This window comes from Oncorhynchus tshawytscha, linkage group LG20, assembly GCF_018296145.1.
Source record: "Oncorhynchus tshawytscha isolate Ot180627B linkage group LG20, Otsh_v2.0, whole genome shotgun sequence".
NCBI lineage: Eukaryota > Metazoa > Chordata > Actinopteri > Salmoniformes > Salmonidae > Oncorhynchus > Oncorhynchus tshawytscha.
In genome coordinates, this window is record NC_056448.1 from 28,256,491 (window position 1) to 28,270,963 (window position 14,473).

The 14,473-nt window shown below is 44.2% G+C and overlaps 1 protein-coding gene across 2 annotated transcripts in view; it reads left to right on the top strand.

Moving 5' to 3' along the window:
• Nucleotides 1-14,473, top strand: part of LOC112219932 (high affinity cAMP-specific and IBMX-insensitive 3',5'-cyclic phosphodiesterase 8B-like) — a 62,985-nt gene that overhangs the window by 23,867 nt on the left and 24,645 nt on the right. For both annotated transcript variants that reach the window (XM_042302444.1, XM_042302445.1), the window contains exons 4-10: nt 6,298-6,357; nt 6,597-6,654; nt 7,082-7,170; nt 7,490-7,568; nt 7,705-7,845; nt 8,043-8,131; nt 8,307-8,361. In XM_042302444.1, the coding sequence (XP_042158378.1) occupies nt 6,298-6,357; nt 6,597-6,654; nt 7,082-7,170; nt 7,490-7,568; nt 7,705-7,845; nt 8,043-8,131; nt 8,307-8,361 (571 nt within the window). The remainder of the gene's footprint in view (nt 1-6,297; nt 6,358-6,596; nt 6,655-7,081; nt 7,171-7,489; nt 7,569-7,704; nt 7,846-8,042; nt 8,132-8,306; nt 8,362-14,473) is intronic.

Consider the following 14,473-nt stretch of genomic DNA (forward strand, 5'->3'; position numbering starts at 1 on the left):
CTCTTCCCTTCCCTTCCCTCCTTCCCTGTCTCTCCTTCCCGGTCTCTCATTCCCTCTCTCTCTTCCCTCTCTCTCTCTCCTTCCTCCTCCCTCTCTTTCCCTCTCTCTCATTCCTCTCTCCTTCCTCTCCACCTCTTTTCCTTCCCTTCCTTCTACTTCTCTCCCCCCTCCCTGCTTCCCATCTTTCTCCAGTACAGTGTGTCCATGGTGAGCCTGTGTAAAGTAGAGAAATGTTCTCTTCTCTCATATGCCAATGACATCACTCCTCCACTGCCCACATGTTTAGTCTGGCACTCGTTCGAAAGCCACCTTTCATGTTGTGTGTGTGTGTCAAATGAAACTATCAAGTCAAACTCAATCACACATTACTGTCAAACCTGCCTCATGAGCTAGGGAGTTTGTAAGGTAAAGCACAAAAGCACTTCAAGTCCTCATATGTGGTCAAAAACATATACAGTGCTTTCAGAAAGTATTCACACCCCTTGACTTTTTCCACATTTTGCTTTGTTACAACCTGAGATGTTGTGTCACTGATCTACACACAATACGCCATAATGTCAAAGTGGAATTATGTTTATAGAAATGTTTACAAATTCATTAAAAATGAAAAGCTAAAATGCCAAGAGTCAATAAGTATTCAACCCTTTTACAAATCACATAATAAGCTGCATGGACTCACTCTGTGTGCAATAATAGTGTTTAACATTATTTTTAAATGACTACCTCATCTCTGTACCCCACACATATACATACAATTAGGTCTGAGCAGTGAATTTCAAGCACAGATTCAAGCAAGACCAGGGAGGTTTTCCAATGTTTTGAAAAGGACACTTATTTTTTTTATTTTTTTTAAATTTCACCTTTATTTAACCAGGTAGGCTAGTTGAGAACAAGTTCTCATTTACAACTGCGACCTGGCCAAGATAAAGCATAGCAGTGTGGACAGACAACAACACAGAGTTACACATGGAGTAAACAATAAACAAGCCAATAACACAGTAGAAAAAAAGAGTCTATATACATTGTGTGCTAAATGCATGAGGAGGTAGGCAATAAATAGGCCATAGGAGCGAATAATTACAATTTAGCAGATTAACACTGGAGTGATAAATGATCAGATGGTCATGTGCAAGTAGAGATACTGGTGTGCAAAAGAGCAGAAAAGAAAATAAATAAAAACAGTATGGTATGGGGATGAGGTGGGTAAATTGGGTGGGCTATTTACAGATGGACTATGTTCAGCTGCAGCAATCGGTTAGCTGCTCAGATAGCAGATGTTTAAGTTGGTGAGGGAAATAAAAGTCTCCAACTTCAGCGATTTTTGCAATTCGTTCCAGTCACAGGCAGCAGAGAACTGGAAGGAAAGGCAGCCAAATGAGGTGTTGGCTTTAGGGATGATCAGTGATATACACCTTTTGGAGCGCGTGCTACGGGTGGGTGTTGCCATCGTGACCAGTGAACTGAGATAAGGCAGAGCTTTACCTAGCATGGACTTGTAGATGACCTGGAGCCAGTGGGTCTGGTGACGAATATGTAGCGAGGGCCAGCCGACTAGAGCATATAGGTCGCAGTGGTGGGTGGTATAAGGTGCTTTAGTAACAAAACGGATGGCACTGTGATAAACTGCATCTAGTTTGCTGAGTAGAGTATTGGAAGCTATTTTGTAGATGACATCGCCGAAGTCGAGGATCGGTAGGATAGTCAGCTTTACTAGGGTAAGTTTGGCGGCGTGAGTGGAGGCTTTGTTGCGAAATAGAAGCCGACTCTAGATTTGATTTTGGATTGGAGATGTTTGATATGAGTCTCGAAGGAGAGTTTACAGTCTAGCCAGACACCTAGGTACTGATAGATGTCCACATATTCTAGGTCGGAACCATCCAGGGTGGTGATGCTAGTCGGGCATGCATTTGGTTTTACTAGCGTTTAAGAGCAGTTGAAGGCCACGGAAGGAGTGTTGTATGGCATTGAAGCTCGTTTGGAGGTTAGATAGCACAGTGTCCAAGGAAGGGCCAGAAGTATGTGTCGTCTGCATAGAGGTGGATCAGGGAATCGCCCGCAGCAAGAGCAACATCATTGATATATACAGAGAAAAGAGTCGGCCCGAGAATTTAACCCTGTGGCACCCCCATAGAGACTGCCAGAGGACCAGACAACATGCCCTCCGATTTGACACACTGAACTCTGTCTGCAAAGTAGTTGGTGAACCAGGCAAGGCAGTCATTAGAAAATCTGAGGCTACTGAGTCTGCCGATAAGAATATGGTGGTTGACAGAGTCGAAAGCCTTGGCCAGGTCGATGAAGACGGCTGCACAGTACTGTCTTTTATCGATGGCGGATATGATATCGTTTAGTACCTTGAGCGTGGCTGAGGTGCACCCGTGACCGGCTCGGAAACCGGATTTACAGCGGAGAAGGTACGGTGGGATTCGAGATAGTCAGTGATCTGTTTGTTAACTTGGCTTTCGAAGACCTTAGATAGGCAGGGCAGGATGGATATAGGTCTGTAACAATTTGGGTCCAGGGTGTCTCCCCCTTTGAAGAGGGGGATGACCGCTGCAGCTTTCCAATCCTTGGGGATCTCAGACGATACGAAAGAGAGGTTGAACAGGCTGGTAATAGGGGTTGCGACATTGGGGGTGGATAGTTTCAGAAATAGAGGGTACAGATTGTCAAGCCCAGCTGATTTGTATTGGGGGGTTTTTTGAACGGAGCATGCTTATCTAAGATGGTGAGGAAGTTACTTTTAAAGAATGACCAGGCATCCTCAACTGATGGGATGAGGTCAATATCTTTCCAGGATACCCGGGCCAGGTCGATTAGAAAGGCCTGCTTGCAGAAATGTTTTATGGAGCGTTTGACAGTGATGAGGGTTGGTCGTTTGACCGCGGACCCGTAGCGGATACAGGCAATGAGGCAGTGATCGCTGAGATCCTGATTGAAGACAGCGGAGGTGTATTTGGAGGGCAAGTTGGTCATGATAATGTCTATGAGGGTGCCCATGTTTACGGATTTAGGGTTGTACCTGGTGGGTTCCTTGATGATTTGTGTGAGATTGAGGGCATCTAGCTTAGATTGTAGGACTGCCGAGGTGTTAAGCATATCCCAGTTTAGGTCACCTAACAGAACAAACTCTGAAGCTAGATGGGGGGCGATCAATTCACAAATGGTGTCCAGGGCACAGCTGGGAGCTGAGGGGGGTCGGTAGCAGGCGGCAACAGTGAGAAACTTATTTCTGGAGAGATTCATTTTTAAAATTAGAAGTTTGGGTATGGACCTGGAAAGTATGACATTACTTTGCAGGCTATCTCTGCAGTAGAACGCAACTCCTCCCCCTTTGGCAGTTCTATCTTGACGGAAAATGTTATAGTTGGGTATGGACATCTCAGAATTTTTGGTGGCCTTCCTAAGCCAGGTTTCAGACACAGCAAGGACATCAGGGTTTGCAGAGAGTGCTAAAGCAGTGAGTAAAACAAACTTAGGGAGGAGGCTTCTGATGTTGACATGCATGAAACCAAGGCTTTTTTCACAGAAGTCAACAAATGAGGGTGCCTGGGGACATGCAGGGCCTGGGTTTACCTCCACATCACCCGAGGAACAAAGGAGGAGTAGGATGAGGGTGCGGATAAAGGCTATCAAAACTGGTCGCCTAGAGCGTTGGGGACAAAGAATAAAAGGAGCAGATTTCTGGGCATGGTAGAATATATCCAGGGCATAATGCGCAGACAGGGATATGGTGGGGTGCGGGTAAAGCGGAGGTAAGCCCAGGCACTGGGTGATAAGAGAGGTTGTATCTCTGGACATGCTGGTTATAATGGGTGAGGTCACCGCATGTGTGGGAGGTGGGACAAAGGAGGTATCAGAGGTATGAACTAGGGGCTCCATTGTAAACTAAAACAATGATAACTAACCTGAACAACAGTATACAAGGCATATTGACATTTGAGAGAGACATACAGCGATGCATAAAGTAATCGCAGGTATTGATTGGGAAAGCTAGCTAAAACAACAGGTGAGACAACAACAGCTAATCAGCTAACACAACAACAGCAGGTAAAATGGCGATGACTAGGCAGAGAGGGTCGGATTAATTACACACAGAGCCTGAGTTTGCGACTGGGGCCGACAGATAAAAAATAAATAAACAGAATGGAGTACCGTGATTAATGGACAGTCCAGCAGGCATCAGCTATGTAGCCAATTGATCATAGTGGGAGATTGGTAGATGGGTAAAAAAAAAAACAGACATTGAACATCTCTTTGAGCATGCTGCAGTTATTAATTACACTTTGGATGGTGTCTCAAAACAACCAGTCACTACAAAGATACAGGCACCCTTCCTAACTCAGTTGCCGGAGAGGAAGGAAACCACTCAGGGATTTCACCATGAGGCCAATGGTGAATTTGAGAAATCTGAGGATGGATCAACAACATTGTAGTTATTCCACAATACAAACATAAATGACAGAGTGAAAAGAAGGAAGCCTGTACAGAATAAAAACAGAATAAAGGCATCCTGTTTTCAATAAGGCACTAAACTAATACTGCAAAATATGTGGCAGAGAAATTAACTTTTTGTCCTGAATACAAAAGCATTATGCTTGGTGCAAATCCAACACAACACATCACTGAGTACCTGTCACGGCTTCTATGAGTAGTGGGTGGAGAAGTCAGGCGCAGAGAGCAGGGTAGTTCACAAGATGAGGTGGAACAGTCGCTCACCGGGTGAACTCCGGTTAGTGGTCCGGAGCCGAATCTGGGCTGTTTCAGACAGCGTTGGCCCATTCCAGCGTTGGCCCGGACGCACGGTAGCCAGGTAGAGCTCAAGCTGGAGCAAAAAACCCTGGCACCCAGCCGCCGCTCCGTCGTACTCCCTCGGGGGCGCGAGACGCAACGAGCTGGAACCAGACGATGACGTGGGAGGAGTGGGTTGCGTCGTCTGTGGGGGAGCTGGGGTGGATGTCGGGAGACCACTCCTCTCCCATCGCTCCATCCTCTCCATCATCTGGTCCATCGCTGAACCGATCCGATGGAGGATGACTGTGTGATGTAGGACGCGCTCCTCCATTGATGGAAGATGGGTGGTCGCTGCTCCTGCTGACTCCATAGCTGGTGCGGGCTTCTGTCACGGCTTCTATGAGTAGTGGGTGGAGAAGTCAGGCGCAGAGAGCAGGGTAGTTCACAAGATGTGGATTTTTATTTTCCAAAACCCAGAGAGACGGTCACGCCACACACACAAGGGCACGTAAAGACCCAGTCCAAACAACAGGACGCAACTGACCGGAAAAATAAATACCACCAAATAACCACACACCATAAACAGAAAAACAAGCCCGCACAAAAGCCGGCGGGCCTACTGGGTTTAAATAGCCCACAACCACAACCTAAACACAAAACAGGTGCAACTAATCAGACACAACTAAATGAAACAGAAAAGGGGATCAGTGGCAGCTAGTAGGCCAGCGACGATGACCGCCGAGCGCCGCCCGAACAGGAAGAGGCACCATCTTCGGCGGGATTCGTGACAGTACCACTCTTCATATTTTCAAGCATGGTGGTGGCTTAATCATGTTATGGGTATGCTTGTCATCGGCAAGGACTAGGGAGTTTTTTAAGATAAAAATAAATGGAATAGAGCTAAGCACAGACAAAATCCTAGAGGAAAACTTGGTTCAGTCTGCTTTCCAACAGACACTGGGAGATGAATTCTCCTTTCACCAGAACAATTACCTAAAACACAAGGCCAAATATACACTGGAGTTGCTTACCAAGACGACATTGAATGTTCCTGAGTGTCCTAGTTACAGTTTTGACTTAAATCAGCTTGAAATGTATGGCAAGACATAAAAATGGCTGTCTAGCAATGAACAACCAACTTGACAGCACTTGAAGAATGTTTTAAAGGATAATGGGCAAGTGTTGTACAATCCAGGTGTGCAAAGCTCTTAGAGAATTACCCAGAAAGACTCAGCTGTAATCACAGCCAAAGTCTCAGGGGGTTGAATACTTATCTAATCAAGATATATTAGAGTTTTATTTTCCATAAATGTTTAAAAAAAGTTTTCTTACACTTTGCCATTACAGAGTATTTTGTATAGATCGTTGACAAAAAAGTACAATTACATCCATTTTAATCTCACTTTGTAACACAACAAAATGTGGAAAAAGTCAAGGGGAGTGAATACTTTCTGAAGACACTGTATTTGATAACGCTGTTCTCACCACCTGCAGGATTTTGAATGCTTCTTTTTATCAATCTGTTATATTTTGATGTGTTTTTCTATTGTGTTGTTGATCCAGGTTGGTCCGTGCCACAAAGCCCTCAGAACACACAGTCCTTCTGGCCATTGTGCCACAGACGTAAGTATACATCGTAATTGATTGATGGTGTTTATTTGCCCTTCAAGAGGATTTTTTCCCACAACTCAAGTTACATACACAAACACCAAACAACAGTAAACAAACACAGATATGTTTCCTCACTGATGATGATAATGTCATACACGTGTGTGTATTCTATAATGATATGTGGTGTATATCTTATGTGGGCTGATGATGATAATGTAGTGTGTGCTGTTTATGCTGTTCTTTCTCTATAGGCCTTTAGATCAGGAGGAGCCGTCTGTTCGTCCTCTCCTCTGCGCTGGATTCAGCAGAGTATGTACTCTTCTCCTCCTATGTTCCCTTCTTCCTCCTTATATGTTCTCTATGTACTATAGGAGGAAAAGAGGACATGCCTTTATATGGCATGACATCTGCCACCACCAACTCCTCTGTGACTCTGTAAAGTGAACTCAGCCAGGCAACTTAAAACACTCAGCATGCTATCCTATCATCCATCTGCTGAATCAGTCAGTCAGTCAGCTGGCTCATCTTATAAACACATGCAGTGTTTACCTACTGTACTGTACTGTACTGTACAGCAGGTCACAGTTCTCATCACGTGCCCTACCTCCAAGATATGTAGGGTGAAAGACCTCAGAGCTCAGAACCCAGGCAGAGATCACATCCGCAGACTACACACTGTACAGTACACTGTGTTGCTCATGTTTCTCTCTCTCTCTCTATCTATCGCTCTGGTCAGAGGTATGAGGAGAACATTAGTGTCTCTGCCTGCTATAACGAATTGCTCCAGATAGAACATGGAGAGGTGCGCTGCCAGTTCAAACTCAGGTACATTGGTCCTCACACACACACACACACACACACACACACACACATTAAGTTCTTCTATCCTCGTATCCTTGTTTTCCATTCAAAATCCTATTTTCCCTAACACCTAACCCTAATTCTAACCCTAAACCTAACCCTTAAGATTAAAATAGCCATTGTCATCATGGGGACTTAGGAAATATCCCCAGGAAGGAGAACTTTCCTTGTTTTACTATCCTTGTGGGGATTTTAGGTCCTCACAAGGATAGAAGAACCAACCTACACACACACACACACACATAGTATGATTAAACAGATATACCTCTCTTCTCTCACTCAGGGCGTGTAACTCAGTCTTCACTGCTCTGGACCACTGTCAGGAGGCTGTGGAGATCACCAGTGAAGACCATGTGATACAGGTACACAAACACACACAAACACACAGTCATTCAGCCACACTGAAACACAATGTATCTCTTGACATTTATGGGTTGTTTAGGTAATCTGTGAAATAAAAACAAATCATTCTTATCCATCTCGCTCCCACGCCACCAGTACGTGAACCCAGCGTTTGAGCACATGATGGGATACCACAAAGGAGAGTTAATAGGGAAAGAGCTGACAGAACTCCCCAAGAGTGACAAGAACCGAGCAGATCTTCTAGACACCATCAACACCTGCATCAAGAAAGGAAAGGTGAGCTTCTGAAACTGAGCCACAGTGGAGGTGAGAGATCCTGTGAGAGACCCAATACCTCAACACCTGGTTGAAGACCATCCATCCATTCTTTATATTTGTGTAATGTTTTCTGTCCAGTTGTCTGACTGTCATTTCTTCATTGTATGAATGTTATATTGTTGTCTGACTGTATGTTCCGACTATGTTGTCTCTAGGAGTGGCAGGGGATCTACTACGCCAGGAGGAAGTCAGGTGACAGCATACAGCAGCACGTCAAGATTACGCCTGTGATTGGCCAGGGAGGGTAAATCACTGACATCACTTCCTCTATAAGCAGCCAGGCATCTTAACGTTATTGCACTGGGGACTGGCAGGCTATTGTATGGTCTTCCGCCTTGGATTGATAACTGCTTGTGCAACTGGTAGTTACTCAAAGATGGTTCCCAATCTAATATGCTTTGTTTTCCATCTCTTTACAGTAAAATCCGCCATTTTGTCTCCATCAAGAGGCCCCACAGTGACAACAACAAACAGGTGAGCAGGCATGGAAGTTATTTTTATGTTTCATGTAAGAAGAGCAGTCATGGTGGTCTTAATGATTTGATAGTTACATGATCTATTCTTCAACTGTACTTACGTAAGATAAATGAATACCCTGTCAATCAAAAAACATTTATTGTTTTCCTCCTTTTTTCTGTCAAGTATCACATAACTCCAGTATGATGTAACTCGTATGGCCTCAAGGTGTTGTTGATCAATGACAGCTCTATGCTGTATGGAAGGCATGTGGTGTCTGCTTTGTTTGCCAGAATTGTAGCTTCATGGTAAATATGTGGCCTCAAGTGGTTCAGAGACAGCCCTGGCCTAGCCATGGGAAGACCACTTGTCTTCTACTGTATGATGAATAGTCATACAAGACCTTTTATTTCTTGTACAGTATGTTCCGTGCTGAAAAAAAAACGTGTAGACCAGCCTAAATTTCAAGCTGGCCCATGCTGGTCCATGGTGGTCTATGCTGTTCAAACTGGTCGGACCAGCATGGTCTAGCTGGTTAGGCTGGCCGACCAGCTGGTCAAGCTGGTGATGCTGGTGATCAGCTCATGCTGGTATGTTGGTGACAAGTTTATGCTGGTGATGCTGTCGTGACGTTGCCCTCTTTGGGTACAGCAAGCCCCATCCCCCTCTCCCTGCCTCCCCCTTGCCTCCTTCAACTAGGCTGCTGTGGTCAGAGAGAGGTCATATATTCCTGAGGAGAAGACCCTGCCTCATGGCCACACAGTATAGAGAGTGAAGTTTCATAGAGAACAAAGGAATTTCTTCCACCTCACAGAACTGGAGGTCCGAACAAATTTCATGTTCCGGAGAAGGTATAAAAGATCGGTGAAGAATCCAGCTACGAACTGGTCCGTTTGTTACAACTTGGGGAAGCTCATGGGAGACGGTGTGGCCACATTACCATAACGCTGTTTATATAATAGCCTCAGATATGAGTTTTACATCTAATTGTTGTATAAGATGAATGAGTGAGTATGATACTGTTTGCAAAATTGTGGAATGTGATTTTGGACTGTTTAATGAAGGAAACTCCCAATTCCCTTTTGAGTTGAACTAAATCAGAGGACCGCCCATGAGCCAGTTAGGGTCAGGCATCCTGGGACAGCCCCTTTTCTACAATTCCGAATAAAATCCAACTTTGAGAAATTCTCAAGTAGACCATGTGTCTCTCAATCACGGGAGTACAAAGGTTGCAGACCATTGCTGAATCTTTTAACCATACCAAGTGGTTAAACGTTTAGACTATCGATACCAACAGAATAAGAACAAGTCTTTGATATTAATTACTAGTCTGCAGCTAGTAATAAGGTATCATTGAACGCGAAGAACGACAACCACCGAAACATCCATTCTACAACAACATGAATGAATGTCACTCTGAACTATTCACTATAACCATGACAGAGAGAGAGAGAGAGACAGACAATTCTACAAAATAAACAACTTTTCAACAGCGATCAAGACGACACACTGAGCGTAAATATATATATTGTTTGCAATTGTTCCCGAAAGAGTGAGCGTTCATGTATAAAGGATTAGCATTTCAATTGTTATAATTATCAACTCTGCAGGGACTTCTCAGCTGACCCCCACTCCCCGTTTTGTCCACCAAGCCGCGATGCCGGTTTAGCCCACTAGGGCACATTCCCTTATCATTTCCTGTAACCATATTGACTTTGTTTGTTTGTTCATGCATATACTGATATATATATATATATATATAAACAGTATATCACAAAAGTGAGTACACCCCTCACATTTTTGTAAATATGAGTATATCTTTTCATGTGACAACACTGAAGAAATGACACTTTGCTACAGTGTAAAGTAGTGAGTGTACAGCTTAACAGTGTAAATTTGCTGTCCTCTCAAAATAACTCAACACACAGCCATTCATGTCTAAACCGCTGGCAACAAAAGTGAGTACACCCCTAAGTGAAAATGTCTAAATTGGGCCCAAAGTGTCAATATTTTGTGTGGCCACCATCATTTTCCAGCACTGCCTTAACCCTCTTGGGCATGGAGTTCACCAGAGCTTCACAGGTTGCCACTGGAGTCCTCTTCCACTCCTCCATGACGACATCACGGAGTTGGTGGATGTTAGAGACCTTGCACTCCTCCACCTTCCGTTTGAGGATTCCCCACAGATGCTCAATATTGTTTAGGTCTGGAGACATGCTTGGCCAGTCCATCACCTTTACCCTCAGCTTCTTTAGCAAGGCAGTGGTCGTCTTGGAGGTGTGTTTGGGGTCGTTATCATGTTGGAATACTGCCCAGTCTCCAAAGGGAGGGGATCATGCTCTGCTTCAGTATGTCACAGTACATGTTGGCATTCATGGTTCCCTCAATGAACTGTAGCTCCCCAGTGCAGGCAGCACTCATGCAGCCCCAGACCATGACACTCCCACCACCATGCTTGACTGTAGGCAAGACACACTTGTCTTTGTACTCCTCACCTGGTTGCCGCCACACACGCTTGACACCATCTGAACCAAATACGTTTATCTTGGTCTCATCAGACCACAGGACATGGTTCCAGTAATCCATGTCCTTAGTCTGCTTGTCTTCAGCAAACTGTTTGCGGGCTTTCTTGTGCATCATCTTTAGAAGAGGCTTCTTTCTGGGACGACAGCCATGCAGACCAATTTTATGCAGTGTATGGCGTATGATCTGAGCACTGACAGGCTGACCCCCCACCCCTTCAACCTCTGCAGCAATGCTGGCAGCACTCATACATCTATTTCCCAAAGACAACCTCTGGATATGACACTGAGCACGTGCACTCAACTTCTTTGGTCGACCATGGCGAGGCCTGTTCTGAGTGGAACCTGTCCAGTTAAACCACTGTATGGTCTTGGCCACCGTGCTGCAGCTAAGTTTCAGGGTCTTGGCAATCTTCTTATTGCCCAGGCCATCTTTATGTAGAGCAACAATTATTTTGTTCAGATCCTCAGAGAGTTCTTTGCCATGAGGTGCCATGTTGAACTTCCAGTGACCAGTCCGTATGAGGGAGTGTGAGAGCGATGACACCACATTTAACACACCTGCTCCCCATTCACACCTGAGACCTTGTAACACTAACGAGTCACATGACCCCGGGGAGGGAAAATGGCTAATTGGGCCCAATTTGCACATTTTCACTTAGGGGTGTACTCACTTTTGTTGCCAGCGGTTTAGACATTAATGGCTGTGTGTTGAGTTATTTTGAGGGGACAGCAAATTTACACTGTTATACAAGCTGTACACTCACTACTTTACATTGTACCAAAGTGTCATTTCTTCAGTGTTGTCACATGAAAAGATATACTCAAATATTTACAAAAATGTGAGGGGCGTACTCACTTTTGTGATATACTGTATATATATATATATATATATATATATATATATAAACTCAGCAAAAACAGAAACATCCCTTTTTCAGGACTGTCTTTCAAAGATAATTTATAAAAATCAAAATAACTTCACAGATCTTTATTGTAAAGGGTTTAAACACTGTTTCCCATGCTTGTTCAATGAACCATAAACAATGAGCATGCACATGTGGAATGGTCATTTCTACTGACTCTGAAAAACACCAAAAGAAAGATGCCCAGGGTCCCTGCTCATCTGCATGAACGGGCCTTAGGCATGCTGCAAGGAGGCATGAGGACTGCAGATGTGGCCAGGGCAATAAATTGCAATGTCCGTACTGTGAGACGCCTAAGACAGAGCTACAGGGAGACAGGATGGACAGCTGATCGTCCTTGCAGTGGCAGACCACGTGTACAAACACCTGCTCAGAATCGTACGTCCGAACATCACACCTGCGGGACAGGTACAGGATGGCAACAACAACTGCCCCAGTTACACCAGGAACGCACAATCCCTCCATCAGTGCTCAGACTGTCCACAATAGGCTGAGAGCGGCTGGACTGAGGTCGTGTAGGCCTGTTGTAAGGCAGGTCCTCACCAGACATCACCGGCAACAATGTCACCTATGGGCACAAACCCACCGTCGCTGGACCGGACAGGACTGGCAAAAAGTGCTCTTCACTGATGAGTCACGGTTTTGTCTCACCAGGGGTGATGTTCGGATTCGCGTTTATCGTCGAAAGGAATGAGCGTTACACCAAGGCCTGTATTCTGGAGCGGGATTGATTTGGAGGTGGAGGGTCTTTCATGGTCTGGGGCGGAATGTCACAGCATCATCGGACTGAGCTTGTTGTCATTGCAGGCAATCTCAACGCTGTGCGTTACAGGGAAGACATCCTCCTCTGTCATGTGGTACCCTTCCTGCAGGCTTATTTTGACATGACAATTCCACCAGTCATACTGCTCATCCTGTGCGTGATTTCCTGCAAGACAGGAATGTCAGTGTTCTGCCATGGCCAGCGAAGAGCCCGGATCTCAATCCCATTGAGCACGTCTGGGACCTGTTGGATCAGAGGGTGAGGGCTAGGGCCATTCCCCCCAGAAATGTCCGGGAACTTGCAGGTGCCTTGGTGGAAGAGTGGGGTAACATCTCATAGCAAGAACTGGCAAATCTGGTGCAGTCCATGAGGAGGAGATGCACTGCAGCACTTATTGCAGCTGGTGGCCACACCAAATATTGACTGTTACTTGTGATTTTTACCCCCCCTTTGTTCAGGGACACATTATTCCATTTCTGTTAGTCACATCAGTGGAACTTGTTCAGTTTATGTCTCAGTTGTTGAATCTTGTTATGTTCATACAAATATTTACACATGTTAAGTTTGTTGAAAATAAACACAGTTGACAGTGAGAGGACATTTCTTTTTTGGCTGAGTTTATATGCAGTTCCAGTCAAAAGTTTGGACACATCTATTCATTCAAGACTATTTTCTACATTGTAGAATAATATCGAAGACATCAAAACTATGTTGGTGGGGCCTTAATCGAGGAGAACAGTATCGTGCTAATGGCTGGAGCGGAATAAGTGGAATGGTATCAAATACATCAAGCACATGGAAACCATTTGCACCGTTCTGGCCATTATTATGAGCCGTTCTTCCCTCAACAGCCTCCTGTGATACAGTGCCTTCAGAAAGTATTCATAACCCTTCAATTATTCCTCATTTTGTTGTGTTAAAGCCTGAATTCCAAATTGGTTAAACATATATATATTCTCACCCATCTACACACAATACCTAATTTTGACAAAGTGAAAACATGTTTTATTAATTTATAAAAAATATATTGAAAATTAAATACAGATGTATCTCATTTACATAAATCAATACTTTGTGTAAGCACCTTTATTAGCGATTACAGCTGTGAGTCTTTCTGGGTAAGTCTCTAAGAGCTTTCCACACCTGGATTGTGCAACATTTGCCCATTCATCTTTTCAACATTCTGCAAGCTCTGTCATTGCTAGTTAACAATTTTCAAGTCTTATCATAGATTTAAGTCAAAACTGTAACTCGGCCACTTTGGAACATCTTCATGGTAAGCAACTCCAATGTAGATTTGGCCTTGTGTTTTAAGTTTTTGTCTGGTGGAAAGGTGAATTAATCTCCCATTGTCTGGTGGAAAGCTGACTGAACCAGGTTCTCCTCTAGGATTTTGCCTGTGCTTAGCTCCATTCCATTTATTTTTTATCCTGAAAACCTCCCCAGTCCTTAACACTTACAAGCATACCCATACCCTGATGCAGCCACCACTATGCTTGAAAATATGGAGAGTGGTACTCAGTAAAGTGTTGTATTGGATTTGCCCCAAACATAACACTTTGTATTCAAGTCAAAAAGTTAATTGCCCTGCCACTTATTTGCAATATTACTTTAGTGCCTTGTTGCAAACAGGATGCGTGGTTTGGAATATTTTTATTCTGTACAGGTTTCTTTAATTTTTTACTCTGTCAATTAGCTTAGTAGTGTGGAGAAACTACAATGTTGTTGATCCATCCTCAGTTTTCTCCTATCACAGCCATTTAACTATGTAACCGGTTTAAATTAGTTACTTTCCTCTCCGGCAACTGAGTTAGGAAGGACGCCTGTATCTTTGTAGTGACTGGGTGTATTGATACACCATCCAAAGTGTAGTTAATAACTACACCATGCTCAAAGGGATATTCAATGTCTGTTTTTTT